Below are 22,648 nucleotides of genomic sequence, written 5' to 3'. Positions count from 1 at the left end.
CCTCAGTCCACTCCTTATGAAGCTCCCCCAGATTTCTGAACCGCCCTTGCTTGACAATCCTCTCAAGGCTACGGTCATCCATGTCACTTGTGCACCTTTTCCGGCCACATTTTTTTCCTTCCTCTTAACACTCTGTTAATATACTTCGATACTGCGCTCTGTGAGCATCCAGCTTCTTTTGCAATCGCCTTTTGAGACTTTTCCTCCTTATGGAGGGTGTCAATGATGGTCTTCTGCACAACCGTTAAGTCAGCAGTCTTCCCCATGATTCTGAAGCCTACTAAGCCAGACTGAGACAATTTAAAGGCTGAGGAAACCTTTGCAGGTGTTTTGCGTTAATTAGCTGACTAGATTGGGACACAGGGAGCCTACAATGTTGAACTTTGTTATGATATTCTAATTTTGTGAAATACTGGATTTGTTTTTTTTTATCTTTAATCCATAATCATTAAAATTGAAACAAATAAAGGCTTGAAATATTTCACTTTGTGTGTAGTGAACTAATATAACATACAAGTTTCACTATTTGAAACAAATTGTTGAAATAAATGGCTTTCCCTCGATATTCAAATTTTTTGGCACATACCTGTATATCTTTCTTCAGAAAAAAATACTAGCAAAATCAAAAGTTTGTGCAGGGGACATCTGGTTGAGTTGACACAGAATGATCCAACTACCACAGTTCAAGGCCCAGAAAGGTATAGGACATGGTTAAATAGTCAATGTAACAGCATTCAACCTTAATTTTATGACGGTACAAAAATAGTTTTTGTGCGCAAAGAAAACTAAAATAATGACTTTATTTAACAATTTATTTTCTTCAGTGTCAGATTTCATCAAAAATATCTTAATTTGCATTCTGGAGATGAAGAAAAGTCTTACAGGTTCGGAACAACATGATGGTAATTAATGACAGAATTTTCATTTTTGGGTGAACTATCCCTTTAACAATAATACTCAATGTTGAGATTTTGTTTATTAAAAATTTTAATTTAATAATTAAACTGTAACCCACTTTATTTCCACTTTTTGAATATTTTTGGCTTTTTTTTTAGTTAAACACCTCTTCAAGCTGATACATAATGGGAAACAAGAGAAGAATGTCACGTCAAAATCTTACTCTCCATGCCAGTGCTTCTGTTACTGATGGGTTTCTTTTGTAATTTTGCCTGGTGGGCAGAGTTAGATATAGATGGGCTATTTGCACTTAGTATATAGACACTTAGACAAAAAAAAAAAAATCAATAAAGTGCCGCCTTACAAGCACTTACTGTTTTCGAACAGGTTTTTCCAAGAAACTGCAACCACCCCTTTGCCTCGCCTATCTGTTTGTTAACACTTACTCCCGCCCCAAACTCACACCATTGGTAGAGTCAGATTTTGACAGGTCAAACTATTCATTCATACAAAGTAACACAGAGTGTTTACACTTCTGTAAGAAAGGTAAATTAATTATAGATAGATAAAGAGACATCAAACGTTGAAAAAAATTACACTGCAACTGTGATGAGCATAAATACAAAGGAATAGATCCTGTCAGGAGTTTGCTTTCAGTGTGCAGCATTTCTGTCTCCTCACCCCGACTGGCTCCTCTTTTCATCATCCCATTTCCCTTCTAGCTGTTTTGCAGTGCATGTGACTGAAATCTTTCCTGTCCAGGCTCATATGTTTATACTCAGAGCCGCATTGTGCCTGCTCATCTGTCGCTGTTTGTTTGTCCTCTGAAAGCGTGTTTGTTTGCTTTTGAGAGGTTGTGATATAACCTGCCTGTCAGGGGAAACTCTCACGCAGATGGCTGCGGATGAATGGAACAATTGAGGCCGAATGTGCGCGCTACGCCTTCTCCAGACAGACAGACAGACAACACACACACACACACACACACACACTCCAGCTGGCTAATTAGACAGCGGAAGAGTCAAAGTTATAGCCCGTGTGTAATACGCCGTCTATTTTTCTCTCTCCACACCCTGGCTGCTACAGGAAAATGAGCTTTTATTGGTCCCCGATGGCCTGGTCTCATATCCATTAAACTGAATAAGTGCCTGAAATAGCCCTTGTAGTAAGCAGTATGATGCAGGATTCCCTGCCACAGCAGCTATCAGCGCATCCGCTAGATCAATCAGCGGTGTAGCCCACACTCCCTCAGGGTGACCTTATGGTATGTCTTTTAAAAATATGAAACTCAGCACCGTTCAATGATACTCTGTAGGTTTTCTAAGGTTGCTTAGTCATTAACGTTTCATGGAGTTATAAGCAAGACTTTTAAATTGAATTTTCCGGGTGTTTTTGAGACGTTCCTGCAGAGGTTAGTGAACATTACGGCAGCAAAGTGCTAGACTGCTTTTGGCTTCCTCCGTTTAAATGGATACCGGATCTAATTTCAGATATAAATTTGATGAAAGGAACCAGAAAAGAGATCCAAAAATGCTAAAAATGGTATAAGGATTAAAAAAAGGAATAGGAGAATGCAGTATCATAGTCTGGTTGACGGCATACAGTGGGGTCCAGAAGTCTGAGCTTTCTGGAATCTAATTTAAGTCTGACCATAAACCATTTTAGGACAAATAACAGTTATGACAGGAATGCATGGTTAACCAAAATAAAATGATAATCATGTTTTAGCTTAGTATGATTATCCAATCGCAAAGGGTGCAATTTAGTGAAATATTTGTGCTGTATGTTTCAGAGTGAAGCAAAGCACTGTGTTCTTTGAAAGTTTTAGTTCACTTCCAGAATTAAAATTTCCTGATAATTTACATAACATCCCAGAAAGATGTTCATGCCTTTCTTTCTTCAGTCAAAAAGAAATTAAGTTTTTTTTTAAGAAAACGTTCCAGGATTTTTCTCCATATAGTGGACTTCAGTGGGGATCACAGGGTTGAACGTTAATACTCTTTTTTTAATGACAAAATAGGACAACAGTAATATTTATATTTTTGTTTAATATTTAGTAAGTTATTATTATTATTATTAATTATTATATTTTTAGAGTCATGTGGATATATATAATCACAATTCAAATAACAATTTTTTTCAGAAAAAATCCCCCCAAATTATGCAGCCGTACATTGACGTAAAATGACATATTTAAGATTTTGCACTACTTCTAGGTCACTAATCAAATAAGTAAACATGTGACTATTTGTACAGATGGTCAGATATTCTTGCCTCCACTGAAGCTCAAGATGCTCTTTGGATCAGCTCAAATCACGCTGGAGAATCACCAGGTTTTACACAATTTCATGGAGTTCATGCAGCCCGAGAGCTGCTTCCATGCAAAACAGCATCATTTTCATTAGTGGTCTCAGACTTTTAGTTCCAGTGTAAAGTATGCCCGCACACACACAAATGCACTCTGACATAAGGTCCAGTTAATGAACGCTGCTTGACAGTGCTTTACTACATCTCTAAAAGTCCAAATTGCTGTTTCAATGCAGCTTTACAGGGCTCTACACGATCCCAGCTGAGGAATAAGGGTCTTATCTAGCAAAAACAATCGGTCACTTTCTAAAAAAAAAAAGTATGTATTTTTTAAACACAAATGCCCGTCTTGCACTAGCTCTGCGATGAGCTTCTACGACTTTACGCATTACATAATAATATTGGAAAGGTCACACCAACCTAGTTCTTCTGTGTACTTCGGTTTAAAAAAAGTAGGGTAGGGTGAAAAACTCCATTTCATTTTTAACTTCTAAATTGTCCAACATCATAGTTTTACCTTTTTTTGTAAAGGACATTTGACTTTCTTTGCACTTTCGCTTTGTAAACACTGTGTCGGTACTTCTGGCCTACGTCACGCGTGACCTTTCCAACGTGACTGCATAATGGGTAAAAATATTGATTCTTCAATTTTAATCGATATTTAATTTAACAAAAAAATATTGATTCGGGAAATCCCTGATTAATTATTATTAATGGGTGTGCTTTACTTCAGAGAATGTGAATATTATCTGTACTTCGCCTCTCGTACTAAAGATGTCACCATCTTTCGAGTTGATCCACTTAAAACAAAACAAAACACACACAGAAAAGACAAAGGATTTTGAAGGATTTCTTTTGTAGGAGGATGAAGGATTGTTTCAAGTTGTTAATGAATTTCACTGTTGTACATTTGCAATGTTTTTATGTTTTATACAGTAATGTGTAGTTTGTGCTTACCTTGTGTGCATTGTAAGTGCATATTTATGATTTCTTGTTACAGTGTCTGGTTACTCAAAGTAAAAAGTAGTTCAAAATAATTGTGTGGGTCTGTTGTTAATATAAATGTATATTTTATTAATATAGCTGAGTAGGAGGGTATCAGTTGCCAGCATATATATTTAAATATGGATTTTATGTCTGTAAAACTAGCATTTTAAATGAAATGGTGATAACTGATTGATATTGAATCAAATCGAATTTAATCGAATCGAATCTCGAATCGCCAAATTGGTCACAAAACCCAGCCCTAACGCAGAACTAATGCAAGATGAGCATTTGTGGTTAGGGTTAGGAAATAGCAGTTTGGAAATTTAATCCATTGGTTCCCATTGAAGTCTGGAATGATTTCCTCAAAAAAAAAATTCGAGTGAAGAAAGAAAGACATTTTGGATGACATGAGGGTGAGTAAATTATCAGAATTTTTTTATTCTGGTAGAAAACTAATACTTTAAAGTCATTTCAAGTCTGTTTGTATGACCATAACGTGCATTTACGAATACAACATGCACCTAAAAGCTTCCCATCAGTTTGTAAATGAAGCCTTAAAATATTAGTAATGTAATTTTACAGTTTTACTATATTATTATATTTTTAATACTCTTTTTTTAATGACAAAATAGGACAACAGTAATATTTATATTTTTGTTTAATATTTAGTAAGTTATTATTATTATTAATTATTATATTTTTTAGAGTCATGTGGATATATATAATCACAATTCAAATAATTTTTTTCAGAAAAAATCCCCCCAAATTATGCAGCCGTACATTGACGTAAAATGACATGTTTAAGATTTTGCACTATTTCTAGGTCACTAATCAAATAAGTAAACATGTGACTATTTGTACAGATGGTCAGATATTCTTGCCTCCACTGAAGCTCAAGATGCTCTTTGGATCAGCTCAAATCATGCTGGAGAATCACCAGGTTTTACACAATTTTATGGAGTTCATGCAGCCCGAGAGCTGCTGCCATGCAAAACAGCATCATTTTCATTAGTGGTCTCAGACTTTTAGTTCCAGTGTAAAGTATGCCCGCACACACACAAATGCACTCTGACATAAGGTCCAGTTAATGAACGCTGCTTGACAGTGCTTTACCACATCCCTAAAAGTCCTCTGACCCTCTGTTTGATATGTTGAGTAGGAAGGAGCCACACGGAGGCCTATACGAGATAACGTTAAGCCCCTGCGGTTCAGCAATCAATTTTTAGCGGGTCGCACAAAGTGACAGAATACAAAAAGCAATCACGTCCCTGCATGGATCTGGGCTGTCCACTGTCACCTGCTTAAACATTCAGAAGCGCTCTAAAATATTCTGATGTGCTGTTAAAACAGTCGACAGGCAGCGCTCGGTTCCTGTCTTTCTTTCCGTGTCTCTCCCCTCCTGTGTTGACTAACTTCAATCTAGAGGTAATGAGAGCCTAAGAAGCTGGAGACAGAGAAGCTATTTACATTTTTATTGATTTTTGAAAGTGCATTTAACATTTTTTTCCTCCCCTTTCCCCCACTCTTTTCAAATCCCCAAATGAGAGGCCCACTGCTCTGTTTACGCTCATTGAGGAGTGAAGATATTTTAGTCAGGAGCTCCTGCATTTTCTCTCTCTCTTGATAGATCAAAGCGGAAACTGGGTCTGTCTTATGTAATTAAGACTAGGCATTAAAGAAAACAAACCCCTGTGAATTCTGACTGAAGCCCCACCGGGAAATGGAGTATTTTTCATAATTAAAGCAGCACAAACAAGGACTACTCAACAATCCACAATAGTTCTCTGTGGAGCATTACTGTTTCCTGATTTCCACAATGCTATATGGCTGTTTGACTCCCTGGAAGCCAAACCTTCTAGTTACAGTATGGCCATGACTGGAACTGTATTGTTTTACATTTTTGTATAAAATTATGCAGTTTGCGGTGTGTACACATTATAAAATTAGTGCTACATAAATACTTAAAGGAGTAGCTCACTTTTAGAACAAAATGTACAGATAATGTACTCACCCCCTTGTCATCCAAGATGTTCATGCCTTTCTTTCTAAAGTCATAAGGAATTTATGTTTTTTGAGGAAAACATTTAAGGATTTCTCTCCATATAATGGACTTCTATGGTACCCCCGAGTTTGAACTTCCAAAATGCAGCTTCAAAGGGCTCTAAACAATCACAGCCAAGGAAAGAAGGGTCTTAACTAGCAAAACAATCAGTTATGTTCTAAAAAAAATTACAACATATACTTTTCTTAACCTCAAATGCTCATCTCGTCTAGCTCTGTGTGTACTCTGTTTAGAGATTAAAAAGTATATTAATTGTAAATGTTTTTAGAAAATAACCGATCGTTTCGCTAGATAAGACCCTTATTCCTCGGCTGAGATCATTAAAAGCACTTTGAAGCTGCATTTAAACTGCATTTTGGAAGTTCAAGCTCAGGGCACTATACACACTAAAAACTCCTGGGTCAAAACTAACCCATAATGGGTTATTTTTGACCCAAATCCTGGGTTAAAAAGGGACCAACTAATTTCTGGGTTATTTCAACCCAGAAAAATGGGTTATTCTTTTTGACCCAACTTCTGGGTTAAATACCTGACCCAAATGCTGGGTTACAATAACCCAACATTGTAGTTAATATAACCCAACTTCTGGGTCAAAAGAACAACCCAAATATCTGGGTTGAAATAACCCAGAAATTAGTAGGTCCCTTTTTAACCAAAGGTCAGAGGTCAAAAATAACCTAACTTGGGTAACTATGCCAGTATGCCTTATTTCAGAAAATAAAACACTTCAAGCACTTTTACATTTTTATTGCATTAAATTAAATTCAATAAAAAAAAAAAACACTCACACTTGGACCTATTTATTTTAGGTCACACTGTAATAACATTGTATAACAATTAGACATTACAAAAATAGAAAAATAAACAACTCATTCTCTCTCAAACATTTGACAACATTCAATAACTGGATTGAACTTGAGGCTTTAAACATTGGTTGTGTCATTTACTGCAGCTTAACACGATTAAACAGTTCTGCAATTAAGCAAGGCAGTCTTAAGAAATTTGACAGGTTTTGATTCAGATCCCTCAATCTGATATACAACTTGCTGCAGAAACTCCCATGCGGGAGCACACTGCTTGGGGTAGTTGATATCAAGAACATAAAATGCCTTGAAACACACATCAATTGCCCGAAGCAGAGTGCCTGACCAGCTAATATCACAAATGCCTGAGAAGCACATTGCTGGGGGTCTCCCAGCCCCAGGACAGAGAGGAATGTCTTCGACTGCAAGAGGTATTCCACCATATTTGTTCCAACCTAAAACAGACAGAGACAGAAAGATACACAAAAGAATGTGAATATTGTGTAGAAGGTGAACTGTAAGCAAGATAATAGACTACCAGTTTGTGTTATAATGCTGACACTAACTGTACAAGGAAGCCAAATGAACTGTGGTTCTCAATTGGTGTGTTCATTTTGAGTGGGTCATGAATGTGTAAAAGAAAATGTGGATTGAGAACCACTCAGAGTAATAAAACTTAACATCTTCAACTTCACTTTCTAGCTACCATAGATGGCATCACTCAAAACTGAAATACAACTGCGAGGAACCTTGGAGGGTTTTTTTTTTTTTTTTAAATCAGGATTCACCCTTTAGCTTTCACATGAAACATGTCACTTGGATTGCCATCTTTCACCTGTACAGCATAGTTAGAATTAAGAATATTCTCTCTCAGAGTGGTGCTGAGAAACTGGTCCATTGTACTTACAGGCATTTGGTGTATGAACGCTGTCCGGGACTCTTCAATGGAGTGCTGGACAGTCTTCTTCCCAACCCTGTAGACGGCCTGTGGCACCATGTTGGGTAGAAGTGTTAGCGCTAGTTCCCCTTTGGCATCTGTAGGTTAACAATATTATAGGTATCAGTATGTGTGTGAAAAAATAAAACGACTATAGAAATATGTAAATGAAAATGAACAGACATTTTTAATCTTTTACAAAGTTTTGCAGTAGAGATAACACACATCAGGTACAGATAAGGAACAATTAGGGGGTTAAAAGGGCTAAAAGCAAAATTAACGGAAATGATACATGTATACATACAATATATTATGTCTTGTATAACCCACTCATCTCATTAGACACCATTGCTTATTAAGTGCATTCACATCTTTGTAAAAAAAAAAAAAAAAAAAAAAAAATTTAAAAAAAGCATCAGTTTCCATATGAGTTCCATACAGTCTATACTGTCTATCTTTTCTTTCATTAACAAGTGTAATAATGACATTAATGCAAAGGTGAATATCTGGCCCATTATTATGCATAACAGCTAAAAGACAAGGCACAAGTATCTTTTAACTGTAAGGGTTATTATAGATATGCATTCCCCACTGTCAAAGAAGTTGTGACTGTCACAAAATCTTGCACTGACACATTTAAAACATATTAAAGAAAAAAATGTTTAGGTATAGAGAGATGATGTGAGGGCAGTTAAGAGTAAAACACTCACCTCTAAAATTCTCTATCAGCTCAGACAGCCGCCACTCACTTAGCTTATCAGCGACAAAGCTGTCCATTTAAAATGACCTGGAGAAAACATAGCAATAGAAGTTAGCAACAATTTGAAGACCTGACACGTTTCTTTAACTCTTACTACTTAAGCCAGTAGAGCACTGTATAATATGATAAGCACAGCGCAGCTGGTTAACATAACTCAACTATTGTGTTGCCTCGTCGCTCTAGCCGCGGCTAAAGGGGGTTGCACACTGGACGAGAAGGGTATTTAAAATACAAACACATTATTCTTTATGGGGCCGTTCACATGTCGCGCCTAAAAACGCGTGGAAAACGCTAGGCGCGCCGCTTTCCTCTTATCAACAAAGCGCTCGTGCGCTTGCGCTCCAGAAGCGTGTGCCGTTGCTAAGCAACCATGACCTGCGCTCTCCATAAACACGCGGAAGATTCAGGAAAGGATAAATGGATTTTCAGCATTAAAAATCATTTGCAGTAGCTCTGTTATTAAATTTATTTAAAAATATTTATTCCTGTACAGCTATGATAAACTGTTTCTCCGACTTGGAAGTGCTTTCAATGCTATTAAGGGAAAGGATGAAGCTAATTGGTTAGTTCATGTCACATGACCTGCGGTGTGCATGCCGCGCGCCTACATTTGAAATAACAAACTTGAGCGCGCAAATGTACATAGTCTTATATTAAATTTACTCTTATTTCTCACAAATCGTCGTTAATGTATATACTGACTTCACCATGTGCTGCAACATAAATTTAGTTTTACATTAATTTACAGAAATCGGCTACTTGAATGAAAAATTGCTGATGTTATTGGATTTTCAGGTGATATTCTCATTTAATTTAGTTAACAGACAGTAAGTGTTAAGACTGCAGTCTCAGCAATGGTCTTTAATTATACAGTACAATCATAACATAGTACTGGCATTATCTAAACCCATAATATCCTTAAACATAACAATATTGCTGGCCATAAACTGATAAAGTACGCGATACCTCGAGTTGTCCTAGACGCAGGGAGGGCGGCTTCTCGTCCGGTGTGCGACCCCCTTAACGCGGCATGAAGTCTCCACTAGCTGCACTGTACTTATCGTATTACCACGAGTATTAAAACAATGAGATAAGTACAGCACATTTTATGAAAAATAGAATTTAAACACCGTGTAAAATGAATTCAGTCATTTAGGTCATACATGTATTTCTCAACGATGTGTAAAAAGCATTTCAACCATTTTGACATCGAATTTCATGAACTTATCGTTATTTTTAATCATTCAAATTTGGCTGGGTGGTTAATTACACTTTCTTCTTTAGTCTGAAAAACTCAAAACACATTTACTTTCACTTTACACGGACTTTAAACTAGTTACATATCTGCGGGTGACTACATGCTAATCACAGAATTACCATGGTAAGCCATGGTCATTTTTTCAGCAAACGGTGCTAAACTACTAACGGGGACATGGACACAGAAAAGTTTACGTTACATTGACACTGAAAATACTTGCTTACCTTGAATACGCGACGAAGTTGTACCGAAGAAGCCCAGGCCAAAAAGGATCGAGCGTGAAGTTCAAGTGACGGTTATTTCAAACGACTGTTGTGAGAAAATACCAGAACAACAGCGGGGGCGGGGGGAAGGGTCGTGAACCCAGAACATGGGTTACTCTTTGAAAAATAACCCATAAACCTAAACAACCCAGGAGTTGGGTCAAAATATTAGCCCTATAACCCAGAAAATGGTTACTCTCTGAAAAAATAACCCATAATTTTAACCCAACACAAATAACCCAGAAAATGGGTTAAAGAAATAACCCAGGAGTTTTTAGAGTGTAGAAGTCCATTATGTGGAGAGAAATCCTAAAATGTTTTCCTCAAAAAACATCATTTCTTTACGACTGAAGAAAGCAAGACATGAACATCTTGGATGACAAGGGGGTGATTACATTATTTGTAAATTTTTGTTCTGAAAGTGAACTACTTCTTTAAACCCCAAACAAAATTAAACGTTGTTTCATCTATTTAAAAAACCTAAATCATTATTTTATCAGTCAAGTTCATTAGGTGCTATATCTTTCCACAGTATCCACTTGGTTTTCTCGTAAGATTGGGGCGGCCATTTGTTAATTTTATGGGTCTCATTTTTTCAGCTGTACAAAACAACTCGTTTTGCTGCTTAATATTGCAAACTGGTGTGTCTTACATACTATTTGAATGTATTATCTTCCTAATTATGAACAATGGTTTGTAGTGCAAACAATTTTACCATTTACTGCACTTATTCTTCTCATTATCAGTGTTGAGGGTAACGCATTACAAGTAACGCATGTTTTGTAATCAGATTACTTTTTTCAAGTAACTAGTAAAGTAATGCATTTTATTAACCAATGTCTTTGCTGCTGACCTTTGTTGATTCAATTCAATCGTACTAATAAGCAAAACTTGCTTCATTTTTCTCATTGCTGAAGAACTGCTGTTCAACTTCCTTTTCCTAGTTCTACAGATGTGAATTTACATTTCCTTCAACCTTAGGCTTATTCATTTAACTTTTTGGTGTGAAAGGGCTTTTACATTTTCTAAAAATCTAAATTTTTATATTAAAAACAAACAATCAAGCCCTGCCCAGATTTTAAAAGTAACGCTAAAGTAACGCAAAAGTAATGTAACGCATTACTTTTCATAAAAAGTAACTAATTTGCGTAATTAGTTTCTTTTTTGTTAGGAAATGACGCAATATTGTAATGCATTACTTTTAAAAGTAACTTTCCACAACACTAGGCTAACCCATGATCAGGCCTTATTTCTTCATGACGACTAGCTTGCTGATGCTAAAAAAGCTCAAAACTATTATTTACTCACCATCACCTTGTTCCCAATCGAGAGGACTTTCTTTTTTAAACCAAACACCAACAGAGAAACGTTTCCATCGTGTTCGCTGTTTTTCATATAAACGGTAAGCAGACCTCGTAACTAGGCTTCAAAAAGAATAAACGCAGTTTATATGAATCATAAACTGTATTCCTGGTCTTCTGAAATTATACGATAGCTTTGTGCAACAAAACTGACTGAAATTCAAATTGTTGTTGATGTTATTCTCTGCGCCCGCATCTTTGAGTGAGTGAATTGAACTTTTGAACCGAATCAGCGAATGAATCATTTAGACTGTCGTTGTGAACTGAATCAACCGATTCAATGAAAAGATTCGAGTTCAATGAACGATTCATTCACGAATCGTAAAACACTGCTTTGCGTGTCTCATGGATCATGTCAAACAATCAGTAAGCAACGACTTAAATTTTAGTCTGTTCCTCAGAAAATGTTGTTTAACTTTATCATTCTCAGAATATAGACACAATTCATATGAACTACAACTAATTTCGTGACAACCCCACTCAAACACTTCCATAATATAGCTAATGTATATCATGGAATACATAAAAATACATCATATAGGCCTATGTAAAAAATGGATTAAACAAATGTCTTATTGATTTGGAGCAAAACTTTTCTACAGTTATCTGTTTTTGTCAGAAGAGTCATTTGATTTAACTGTCCACACAAATCTGTTTTTGACAGAGATGTACAGTGCATGCTGCTCTAAATCAGTTGCAACTCAATCCTTTGCTGTTCAATGTGTTTACTGAATATCTTTGTTAAAATAACAGAATCAATAGTAACCTTGAATTCACAGAGCACTGCAGTATGGTGCTCAGTTCAGTGAAGAATAGGTCCAATTGGCTCATAAACTGAAGATTTTCTGTCTCTGTCTGAGATATCTATCTCTAAAGACTGGATTAGCAGAGTGTCTGGTAATATCTTACTGTGAACACAGGAAGTTACAGGCCGTCATTCTTAAAGGACTTCGGTTTATTTCAGATCACTCATTGTTGAAGTGCTCTCAGGCAAATTGCAGCAGCCACGCAAACCTCTTTCTTTCCCTTTGTCCGGATCCTACAGAGCCTTTTCTCTTCTCTTAAGAGTCAGTAAAGCTTTATTAGAATGATTGTTAGTATGTACAATATTGGTAGAGCATACTGCTTAAAGCACCACAATAGGCAATGCAGAAAACAAATAAGGGAAATAAACGAAATGAAGGAGGAAATAAAAGAAAGGGACAAGGAATACATAAAATGAAACATAAAAGGAGTTAATGTCATATGAATAAAGAAAGAACTGAAGAGGGGAATTAAAACAAAAAGTAAATAAAGGAATATTAGATTTTAACGGAAGGAAAAATAAACTGAATGGGGATATAAAAGAAGTAAAGTAAAAAAATAAAAACAAAAAGTAAAGAGATCAAGTTAATATAGAACATATAGAGAGAACGAAAGGGAAAGAAAACAAATTAAGAATAAATAATGTTATATAAATAAAAAAAAATAGGAAAATAAATGGGAAATAAAAGAAAGGAACAAATAAGCTAAATCAAAAGAACTGAATGGAAAATAAAGTTAATATAGGAACGATGTAGGAAAAATAAAATAAAACATTCAAATCAAACAATAAAATTTAGGTCTGAAATATGGTATATACCTGTACAAAATATGTCTCGTCTCATATATCTCACTCTGTCTCTTTTCTCTTCTGTTTCTAAAGCACTACCTCATCCTCCCTAAGGAGTGTCTGCAGTGTCTACATTGAAATGCATGATGAATTATGTAGCAATATAAGGGGACCGTGAAAGATGACATGCACGAGATAATGATTGCAAATGTATATCCACGTGGCAAGTCTGGAGTTTTGGTTTGTTTACTAATGGCTTTGTCTTTCGACAGAAGGAGGGACATGCGAGGTGATTGCGGCACACAGGTGCTGTAATAAAAACAAGATTGAAGAGAGATCTCAGACAGTGAAGTGCTCCTGTTTACCAGGGAAAGTGGCAGGAACCACCAGGAATAAACCCTCCTGTGTTGACGGTGAGTGAAGAGATATGGCAACCGAGGATGAAGACTGAAAGGAATAATTCATGCAAAAATTCAAATGTGCTGAAAATGTACTCACCCTCAAGTCATCCAAGATGTAGGTGGAGATTTCTTTCTTCGTCAGAGCAGATTTGTAGAAATTTAGCATCACTTGCTCACTAGTGAATGGGTGCCGTCAGAATGAGATTATGGACTTGAAGTTTGTCCAGAAGCGACGGTTTAAAGTTAAAATGTTTTTAAAAATAGCAGATTTTCCCTTCACAAGACGTTAATTGATGGACTGGAGTCGTGTGGATTATTGTGATGTTTATATCAGCTGTTCGGACTCTCATTCTGACGGCACCCATTCACTTCAGAGTGACATAAAGCTACATTTCTCTTCCGATCAAGAACCAAACTCATCTACATCTTGGATGTCTTTTGCATTACGTTCGAAATGTAACAGATGCTCAACTGTTTTGAACCATCTCAATGCAGATTCACAGTGTTTGAACAGCCTTGCACTGTACAGCTGTGCTTAAACACACTCTGTGCAGCTGCGTAAAGCTGCAAGGTGTTTCAAAAGACTGTGCAGCTTTTTGAAGGTGTGGCATGTTTGAAGAAACTCTGTTCAGGGTCGCTCTTGCAGTGTCCCTGCCCTAGAAAAGCTCAGATCCTCAGGGCTTTTCATTATTAATGCTCTGTCCTTATGACAAACGAGCTGCTGTAAACTAACACTTCTGGGAGAACATCTCACTTGCAACGCACCGGGAGATAATCAAAGAACATTAACTTTGACTGAATCTCGCAGAGGAGCATCCAACCATTTCCCCATGTCAAGCTCGTTAGGATATTCTGTTCCTAAAGGTGAAGTGTGACGTTTTTTGATATTAAAACACCTAAATGCCCAGCTATCATCATTTACTCGTTGTCATATTGTTCCAAAACCTGCATAACTTTCTTTCTTATGTGGAAAGGAGATGTTAGACAGGGGCAGGGTTAGTGTTAGACTGAGGCTGTATTTCTTTAAATGGCAAGAGTTAAATCAAGGTTTAGCATTATGATTGAATCAATCCTTTACAAACATTGCAAGACATAAATATATATGCAATCGCTGTTTTGCTATTTCTAGGCTGCAGTGTGTTGTCTATTCTGTAGAGGACTAATAAAGTCCGGAGGCTGAGGTGTGTGTCTGGAAGTAACTTTTTTTCCTGATATTTGTGTCTGTGTTTTTCCAAACATGTCTGTTTTACAAAAAAGAAATACACAAGGATGGTCTGCTCTCTGAAAAAAAATCTTGATTTATTTAAAGCAACTGGGGGGAAAACACAGACGTTTAGTCCAAAGCCTTAAGTTACTTGGAACTTTATTTTGTTGCTGTTTCACCTTAAAAAATACAGTTTCTGCCAAGAATATACTTAAAAAACAGTGACAGAAAGATTCTGGAAGCTTTATCCACATTCTGAAGGAAGTTTTTTTTTTATGATTTGGAATAGTCATTTTAACCAAATTATAATATTTTATATACATTTATTAAATTGACATTTTTAGTGTTTTTTGTTTTGTTTTCATGAATTCAAATAACAATAGGCAAATATTTGATATACCAGTTTCTGCCAAGAAAGTAATTAAAAAACAATGACTGAAAGATTTTGCAAGCTTTAACCACTTTTTAAAGGAAATTCCTTATTATTGTTGTTATGATTTGTAATAGTAATTTTAACTAAAGTAATTATAATATTTTATATCGATTTTTTACATTTTGATTAATTTATTTTGGTCTAACAGCAGTAACAGAACTGAAGTAACAATAGGCTAATATTATATGTGATCCTGGTCCACAAAACCAGTCATAAAGGTCAATTTTTTGTAAAAAAAAATTGAGATTAATACTGGAATAAATAAGCTTGTTTGTTAGGACAATATTTTGCCGAGATAAAACAATTTAAAAAACTGGAATCTAAGGGTGCAAAAAAAAAAAATTATATATATATATATATATTGAGAAAATCGCTTTTAAAGTTGTCCAAATTAAGTTCTTAGCAATGCATATTACTAATCAAAAATTAAGTTTTGATATATTTATGGTAGGAAATTTACAAAATATCTTTATGGAAGATATTTAATATCCTAGATATTTTTGGCATAAAAGAAAAAACAATAATTCTGACCCATACAATGTATTGTTGGCTATTGCTACAAATATACCTGTGCTACTAAAGGTTGTGTGTCCAAGTTCACATATTAGTAGTTTTTGAAGAAAATCCCATATATATATATTTTTTTTTTAAAGTAATCAAGATCAGTTAATACTCAGTTATCAGTAAAGCAATCAATTAAAGTAATTGTAACAAAAGTAATGTTGGTATTTTATATAAATTTATTAAAACAATATTTGTATTAATATTTTTAGGTTTTGCGGCAGTAACACTAACTTAAGTAACTATTTATATTATTTTAATATATCTTTAATTTATTACAGTCTTGCTGCAGTAACATTTGCTGAAGTAGCTATAATATTTAAGCACTAACTAGGATTAAAATGTCAAATTTTGTTGCATTTTACGATCTCTGGTTCCTAGTTAAACTGAGATGACACATTTACTGAAGTGTCACTGAGATGATGGCCATTAAAAACTGGTCCATGTTCTCATTCTCCTCTCATTCACATTGATATTCTAGGAGACGAGGCTGAAGGCTAACACTCTTTCTCTGTCAAAGGAGTACATGACATTGACTGCTACATGTTATGTATGAGATGCTTTGTTTACTTTGTGGAGGATAAGAGACCTCAGTAAAGTGAATTTTTATCGAGAAACAGAGCTCTTGCCTGAGGTTATGTTTTCCATGGATTTTTTTATTGCTCTGTGGCCTTGGCCATGCTGAACTGGCAAAAACGGGAAGAACAGTGTTAAGTTAGTCTCAGCCAGTGCTGTGACTGTTGTACATGTGTGCAAAGTCTATAAAGTATTAACATTTGTTCACCAAGCGGAGGCAAATCAAATTTTTATGCCCTGTTTGCAGGGAGACAACTACGTATTGGTTGAGTGCTTTGGGGTTTTACAATATTAATGAAAGTGACTTAAGTTCACCCATTATCTCGGAAATGGAGTAAGTCACAAACTTGTCATGTACTTGTCAGAATAATAATAACGTAAAAGTGCATGCCGTATATTATATTTTCATGTAACTCTGTCTTTAAACGTTTAGTGTTCTAAGTTAGATAGCATTACCGTGATGCATTAATGTATCATATTCTAACATATTCATACTGATGCAAAGATAAGATGTTCTCAAACCCCCGAGCACCTGCTTCCCTAATGGTCTCCAGTCTTTCCCCATCTGGTAATGATCATAAATTTTACAAAGTGGGGAAAATGATAGTTTACAAGGATGCTTCTGTCTCAAGCAACTGAAATAGCATAAAACTTTCCATTGCAATGGCAGTAAATTGATTTTATATAAATATAGAATACAGACCATGTAATTCTTCATAAGATTTCCTCGTACTACAAGGTGAAGCGATTTAGGTGAATGAATCGGCATGGGATTTCATTTCAGAATAATACTTTTCATAAAGTGCCACTCTGTAAAATGGCTCTGCTCCTACTGACCACAGACATCCACTGAGGCTATTCAAGCACATTAGATTCAAGTCAATTTTATTTGTATAGCGCTTTTCACAACATATTGTTTCAAAGCAGCTTTATAGAAAATTGTACCTTAAAGCCCCAATGAACAAGCCAAAGGCGACTGTGGCAAGAACAAAAATCCATAAAATGTTTAAGAGGGAGGAAAAATTCCTTAAGGGGAACCAGACTATACTGGAAAAAGCCACCTTCCTCTGACAAAGCACGTATTACAATAAATACATGTGACAAATATTAGCCCCTTCACACATACAGTCTTTATTGGTAAATTGCCGGTAAATTAACTTAAGAGATCATGTGTGAACAGGACCTTTTAAGAAACTGTAAATTTGTTCCGGCAATTTACCAGTATGGAAAAATGGTAAAATTACAAGTAAATTACCGGTAATGTGCTCTGTGTGAACGCAGAACGTGCTGACATATAACGTCTACTGAAGCATTTATTCCATGCTGTGTAGTTCGGTTTGAAGTTCTCTAATATGATGTCTCTGGGCCAAAAGCAGGTGCATGAATGTGAACGTGTGACACAAAAATGAAAACATCAGCAAAAATACTGATCGCTTATCCATTTTATTTTTCCTGTGAGAGTGGTCGCCACCGTTTGTAAATTTTATGGGTCCAGCTATTTTTAGTTGTACAAAACAGCTCATTTTGCTGCTTGCTATTGCAAATTGGTGTGTCTTACCATATTATTTAATGTATTATATTAATTATGAACACACTGGTTTGTAGTGCAAACAGTTTTACCATTTACTGCACGTTGTTATTCTTCTCGTTATTTCTCTACCTGCTTGTTAAGTCGTGATGTAAGGAAAGCTTACTCTGTGTCCAAGCCTCTACTCGTTTCACTTGAGAATACTAACAACTGTGAGCACTGTTTATTTATATTATTAATTTAAGCTAAACATTTAAAAACCCTACGGTGTACACTGCAGTCTTTATGCTCACGGCCTCCCAGACACAAATATTATAAAGGGGTCATGACATGGATTTTTATATTTTTTTATTAATATGTCCCTTGACTTTATAATGTTGTTAAAGTTTTTTGCACAAAAAAAACATAGAAAAATTATTATTTTGAACCCTCTGTCTGAAATGACCTGTTTTTATGGGGTTATGATTGGCTAACGTCTTTACATAGAAAACAGTATCAACACCCCCTCGCTATTTCATGTGAGTGTTTTGACAACATGATCAAAATAAAATGGTAATTTCCAGACAAAGCGTTATGAAATAATTTACTTACTATTTGTGATGCAGCTGCAGTCAGATTTAGTGCCGCTTCATGTTTCAACAAATGTTTCTTTGTGAACTCTCCATGACACTGTGCCTTGTTTACAAAACAAAGTGCTCCTGACATTCCTCTGACATGATCTGGTATGCCATTAAACGTGTTTATGTGTTCATTGAATAAATTTTATAAGTTATTATTATTTATTTATTATGTACTTTATTGTTAGGGGTTCAAGCGCGTAGCGCTGAAACCCTATTGTAATTGTTGGAATGGCCAAGGATCAGCGAACTCCACATTAATTACATAACTGATTGTGCAGACCAAACCGAAAGTCGTAGAGACTTGAAACTTGGAAGTATTCACACTTGCCGACAAGGTCACCAAGGCTTGCCCTAATCGGCCTGACAGGGGTGCTACAGTGATCAAATGTACGAAATCACTCATAACTCCTAAACCGTTAGTCACAGGCTCATGTGTCTTATGTCATTGGAATCCTTGCCCGGACAAAATGCTTCAGTTTCGATCGTGAGCCTTTTTTCTGGTATTTTGCATTTTTTTTAAAAACCTACTTTTTCAAACTAGTCCTAGGTTTTTCACCCGAACGGAACCAAACCAGTGCAGCAAGATTCTTTGGAGAGTGATCATCAATAATTGTAAAAAAAAAAAAAAAAAGGTAGAACTTTCGACTTATCGTCGCAAAGGGACGCCAAAACGTTCGAAAGGGGCGGGGCAAATGGAAAATGCCTAAAACTCCTAAACGGAATGAGATATCCACATGAAACTCAGAATACTTGTGTAAGAGCTCAATCTGAAGTCACAGGGCAAAGATTGTGGAGCTTGGTCACTGGGTAAGTGCCACAATTGTCTGCGTATCTAAAAAAAAGCATGACCGCCATTGGCCGATGAAGTTTGTGCTCCATTAGACAAGGTTAATTAAGGCCAATCCAAACGAAACTCGGTGGGCCTGTTTGACTCACAGCCCCAAAGGTCTAAGAGAAATTTAAAAGAAATCAGCCACTGGGGGGCAATATCACATTTTTCAAGGTTGTAAACGTGGCGTGGTTTTCACACATACATGTGATATTCCTATCATATGGTAGAACTCCTCACGTTGGACAACTTTGCCTCTAGAACCACTGCTTTCAATCAAATTGTTTGTTAAATGATTGAGAAGATGTAAAAACCTTTTTTTTGTGAAATCTGTCAATAAAATTTCTATTTCTATGGTAAATTACCTGGATTTGCCAAAAATGCTTTTTTAAATCATTAATTTAGGTGGTTACAGGCCTGCTAAATAATGTCTTTTTTCATATGTGCTTAAATGCCTTAAAGGGATTGATTACTCAAAAATGTAAATTCCAATTCCATTTACTTACCCTCATGTTGTTCCAAACCTGTATGACTTTCTTTCTTCTGCAGAACACAAAAGAATATTTAACTTGAAAGAATGTTGGTAGCCAAACAATTATACTCACTACTGACTCCCATTGTATGGACAAAACAAAACATTTGTGAGAATATCTTCTTTCATGTTCCACATGAAGAAAGAAAGTTATGACTGAATTTTTTTTATATGTAAATTAAATAAACTGAATTTAATATAGACAATGCTTAAATTGCATAGTGTCTAAATGCTTAAAATCTATCCTAAAACACTTATGCAGTCAATTAATGAAGCGTCCTCAGACATGCAAATATTATGTGTCAGATGGTTAGGGAGCGGTCGATCATGGAGAATGGAACACTACTCAGTTTTAAGCCAGATGCGATTGAGAGTCTAACCCAATTATAATCTGCTTCCAGCCTCCATAGTGATTGGGAAGTGGTGGTGTGAGATGGAGCCATGTCTGGAGGGAGAGGAATGCAAGACTCTACCAGATAACTCCGGCTGGATGTGCTACTCCGGAAACAAGATCAAAACCACCAGGGTGAGATTTAGAGCGAACAAAAGCATTCCTCTACTTACTTTAGTTATTCACCAATACAAAACGCATTTTGTGATTGTATGATGTTAGCAAGTGCATGTGTGCTCCATCTGTTTGTTCATTTTTTTCACTGAAATCACTGAAATATTTTATTAATAAAGAGAATTCAGAACAATAAATAAACAACCCTCCTACACCTGAATGGCTGCAGGCAGGTGTGTTGGGCGCTGAAAGTATTATAAAAATAGAAGACCTGCACACTGCCAGACCTCACAAGAAATCCAATATTTATTAAAATAGCAGCGATTCGGTCATGTAACCTCCCTCAAGCAGAAAAACGACACTCAAATAATCATTTTAAATAACAGTAGCCAATCAGAATGTGTCTTTAGGCAGCCAATAAGACTTCTATAAAAGCAAATGTGATTTTTTTTCTTACATTCTTTTTATTATTTATTTTTTCCAGAATACCCACCCATACACCTCCTTGTAGCAGATGTAAAGTCACTACAAGCTCATAACGGAGGAACTGTATGAAGGTTTTTGATTTTATTCCTTCTTTTTTCCGTCACCATTGTGCAAAGACATAAAACGACCGATAGAAAACAGACAAATTATGGATTTCAAAGGTGTAGGCACTCTGGTACAACTTATAATAAATTCTGATAATTACATTCAGTTAGTCTAATATTTTGCTGCTATTCAAACTTGATTGTTTTCATATTACTCATCCATCTTTTATTTACTGTACTTTTTCAGGGAAACATCCAAGAGGACAAGCTGAATTAAGTTTTCCCAACTCTAAACCAACAGACATGTGTTTAATGACTTGAAGTGGAGTCCTCTGCTCATAAATCCATCTGTCTTTGAGTAACACGGGCACCAGAATTTCTAAGAAAATCTTTGTGGGCGTCGAACACTGCTGGTTCTTTCGTTGTTTTGTTTTTGTTTGACAATTGTCAAATATTTGTTTCCTCCCAGTGAGTCCTGGATAATTACCCTCATATCCCTTTGTGTGGAGTGCACTCAAACCAGCTATACCTTGCTTGAAATAATCTTCAACTGTAATATTCTTGGATGTTTCTATGTCTCCGGAGGTCTCCTACTGTATGTAGTGAAACTGGCTTCATGTGGAGTTTCAGAAGGGAATTTATCCTCATCAAGCAAGTTTAATAAAGACACTTCATCGACTGTGAGGAAATGCTGAGGAGCACATGTACATGGAACGACCGATCCAGTCCGGAAATGTTTCCTGGAACATTTAATCAGATTCAGAAGGAATTCTGGTGGTGATACGAAAACCAAATAAGTCTTAAGCATGATTTCTGTAAAGCTCTAAAAATAGGGGAAGAAATGTTTTACATAAATAAAAGGAATTCAAAACAGGATGTTACAACTGTATTTGACTTACAATAAACAATAATTTAATGTGAACATACTGGGTGGGAAGGTGCAAAGGAACTTGTTTACATATTCTTGTCCACTGTTCTGTTGATTGGTTAAAGATGCTGTTTTTATTATTTTGGGCTCCAGTAATATTTTGATGAATTGAGTCATCAAGGCTTAACTGAAGTGTTCTGAGAATTTACATGTTTAATGAAAAACTAATAGACCATCACTTTGGCTGCAGCAATATATAAAAGTTGTGGATTTATTACTGAAGTTAATGAAGCCTGATTGAAATATGCTGGTGCATGCATATATAAAATACCATGACATTTAAATATTCTGAATCAAATTCATTTCCCTTGTTCAAATAACTTCATTAAATGGCACAAGCTCTATTCCGTATACTGGGGCATCTGGTCGTTCGAATGGACCTGAGGAATGTGGGTGGAGGGGAGGGTTTTTTAATGTGCTGTCCACACTGAAGGACACTGTGGAAATTTTGACACTCGCTGGGACATTTACCTGTTGTTTACATTCAGAAATAGTCCTCTCCACTCGGAGCAGCTGAGGGCCAGAGCATGCACTCGCTCTGAATATGTAACTCCGGAATTTTAAGCAGGGAGCCGTGAACATAAGAGCCTCAGTGTTGCTGTCGGCATGCAGAAAGGAGGCTCTAACTACAGGCTGAGTGAATACAGATCACTACATTTACAGTCCTCCGCATTGGGACAGCAGAGGATGAACTTTAGCTCTCACCTTCAGCGGTGCTTTAGTGGAATTTCAAACAGTTGACTACAGAATATCAGAGTGGAAAATGAATACAAGG

At 36.1% G+C, this 22,648-nt stretch overlaps 1 protein-coding gene across 3 annotated transcripts in view; it reads left to right on the top strand.

The window, feature by feature from the left end:
- Positions 1-22,201, top strand: part of tafa1a (TAFA chemokine like family member 1a) — an 81,997-nt gene extending 59,796 nt beyond the window's left edge. Inside the window, exons 3-6 of one of the 3 annotated variants that reach the window (XM_073823418.1) lie at positions 13,499-13,639; positions 20,312-20,436; positions 20,900-20,972; positions 21,193-22,201. In XM_073823418.1, the coding sequence (XP_073679519.1) occupies positions 13,499-13,639; positions 20,312-20,436; positions 20,900-20,926 (293 nt within the window). In that variant the 3' untranslated portion in view covers positions 20,927-20,972; positions 21,193-22,201. The remainder of the gene's footprint in view (positions 1-13,498; positions 13,640-20,311; positions 20,437-20,899; positions 20,973-21,192) is intronic. The other 2 variants (XM_073823419.1, XM_073823417.1) reach the window with 2 other exon arrangements.
- The last annotated feature ends 447 nt before the right edge of the window (positions 22,202-22,648 follow it).

This window comes from Garra rufa, chromosome 18 (assembly GCF_049309525.1).
Source record: "Garra rufa chromosome 18, GarRuf1.0, whole genome shotgun sequence".
Lineage (NCBI taxonomy): Eukaryota > Metazoa > Chordata > Actinopteri > Cypriniformes > Cyprinidae > Garra > Garra rufa.
Note: the sequence above shows the minus strand (reverse complement) of the source record. Positions and strands in the feature narration are given on the sequence as shown.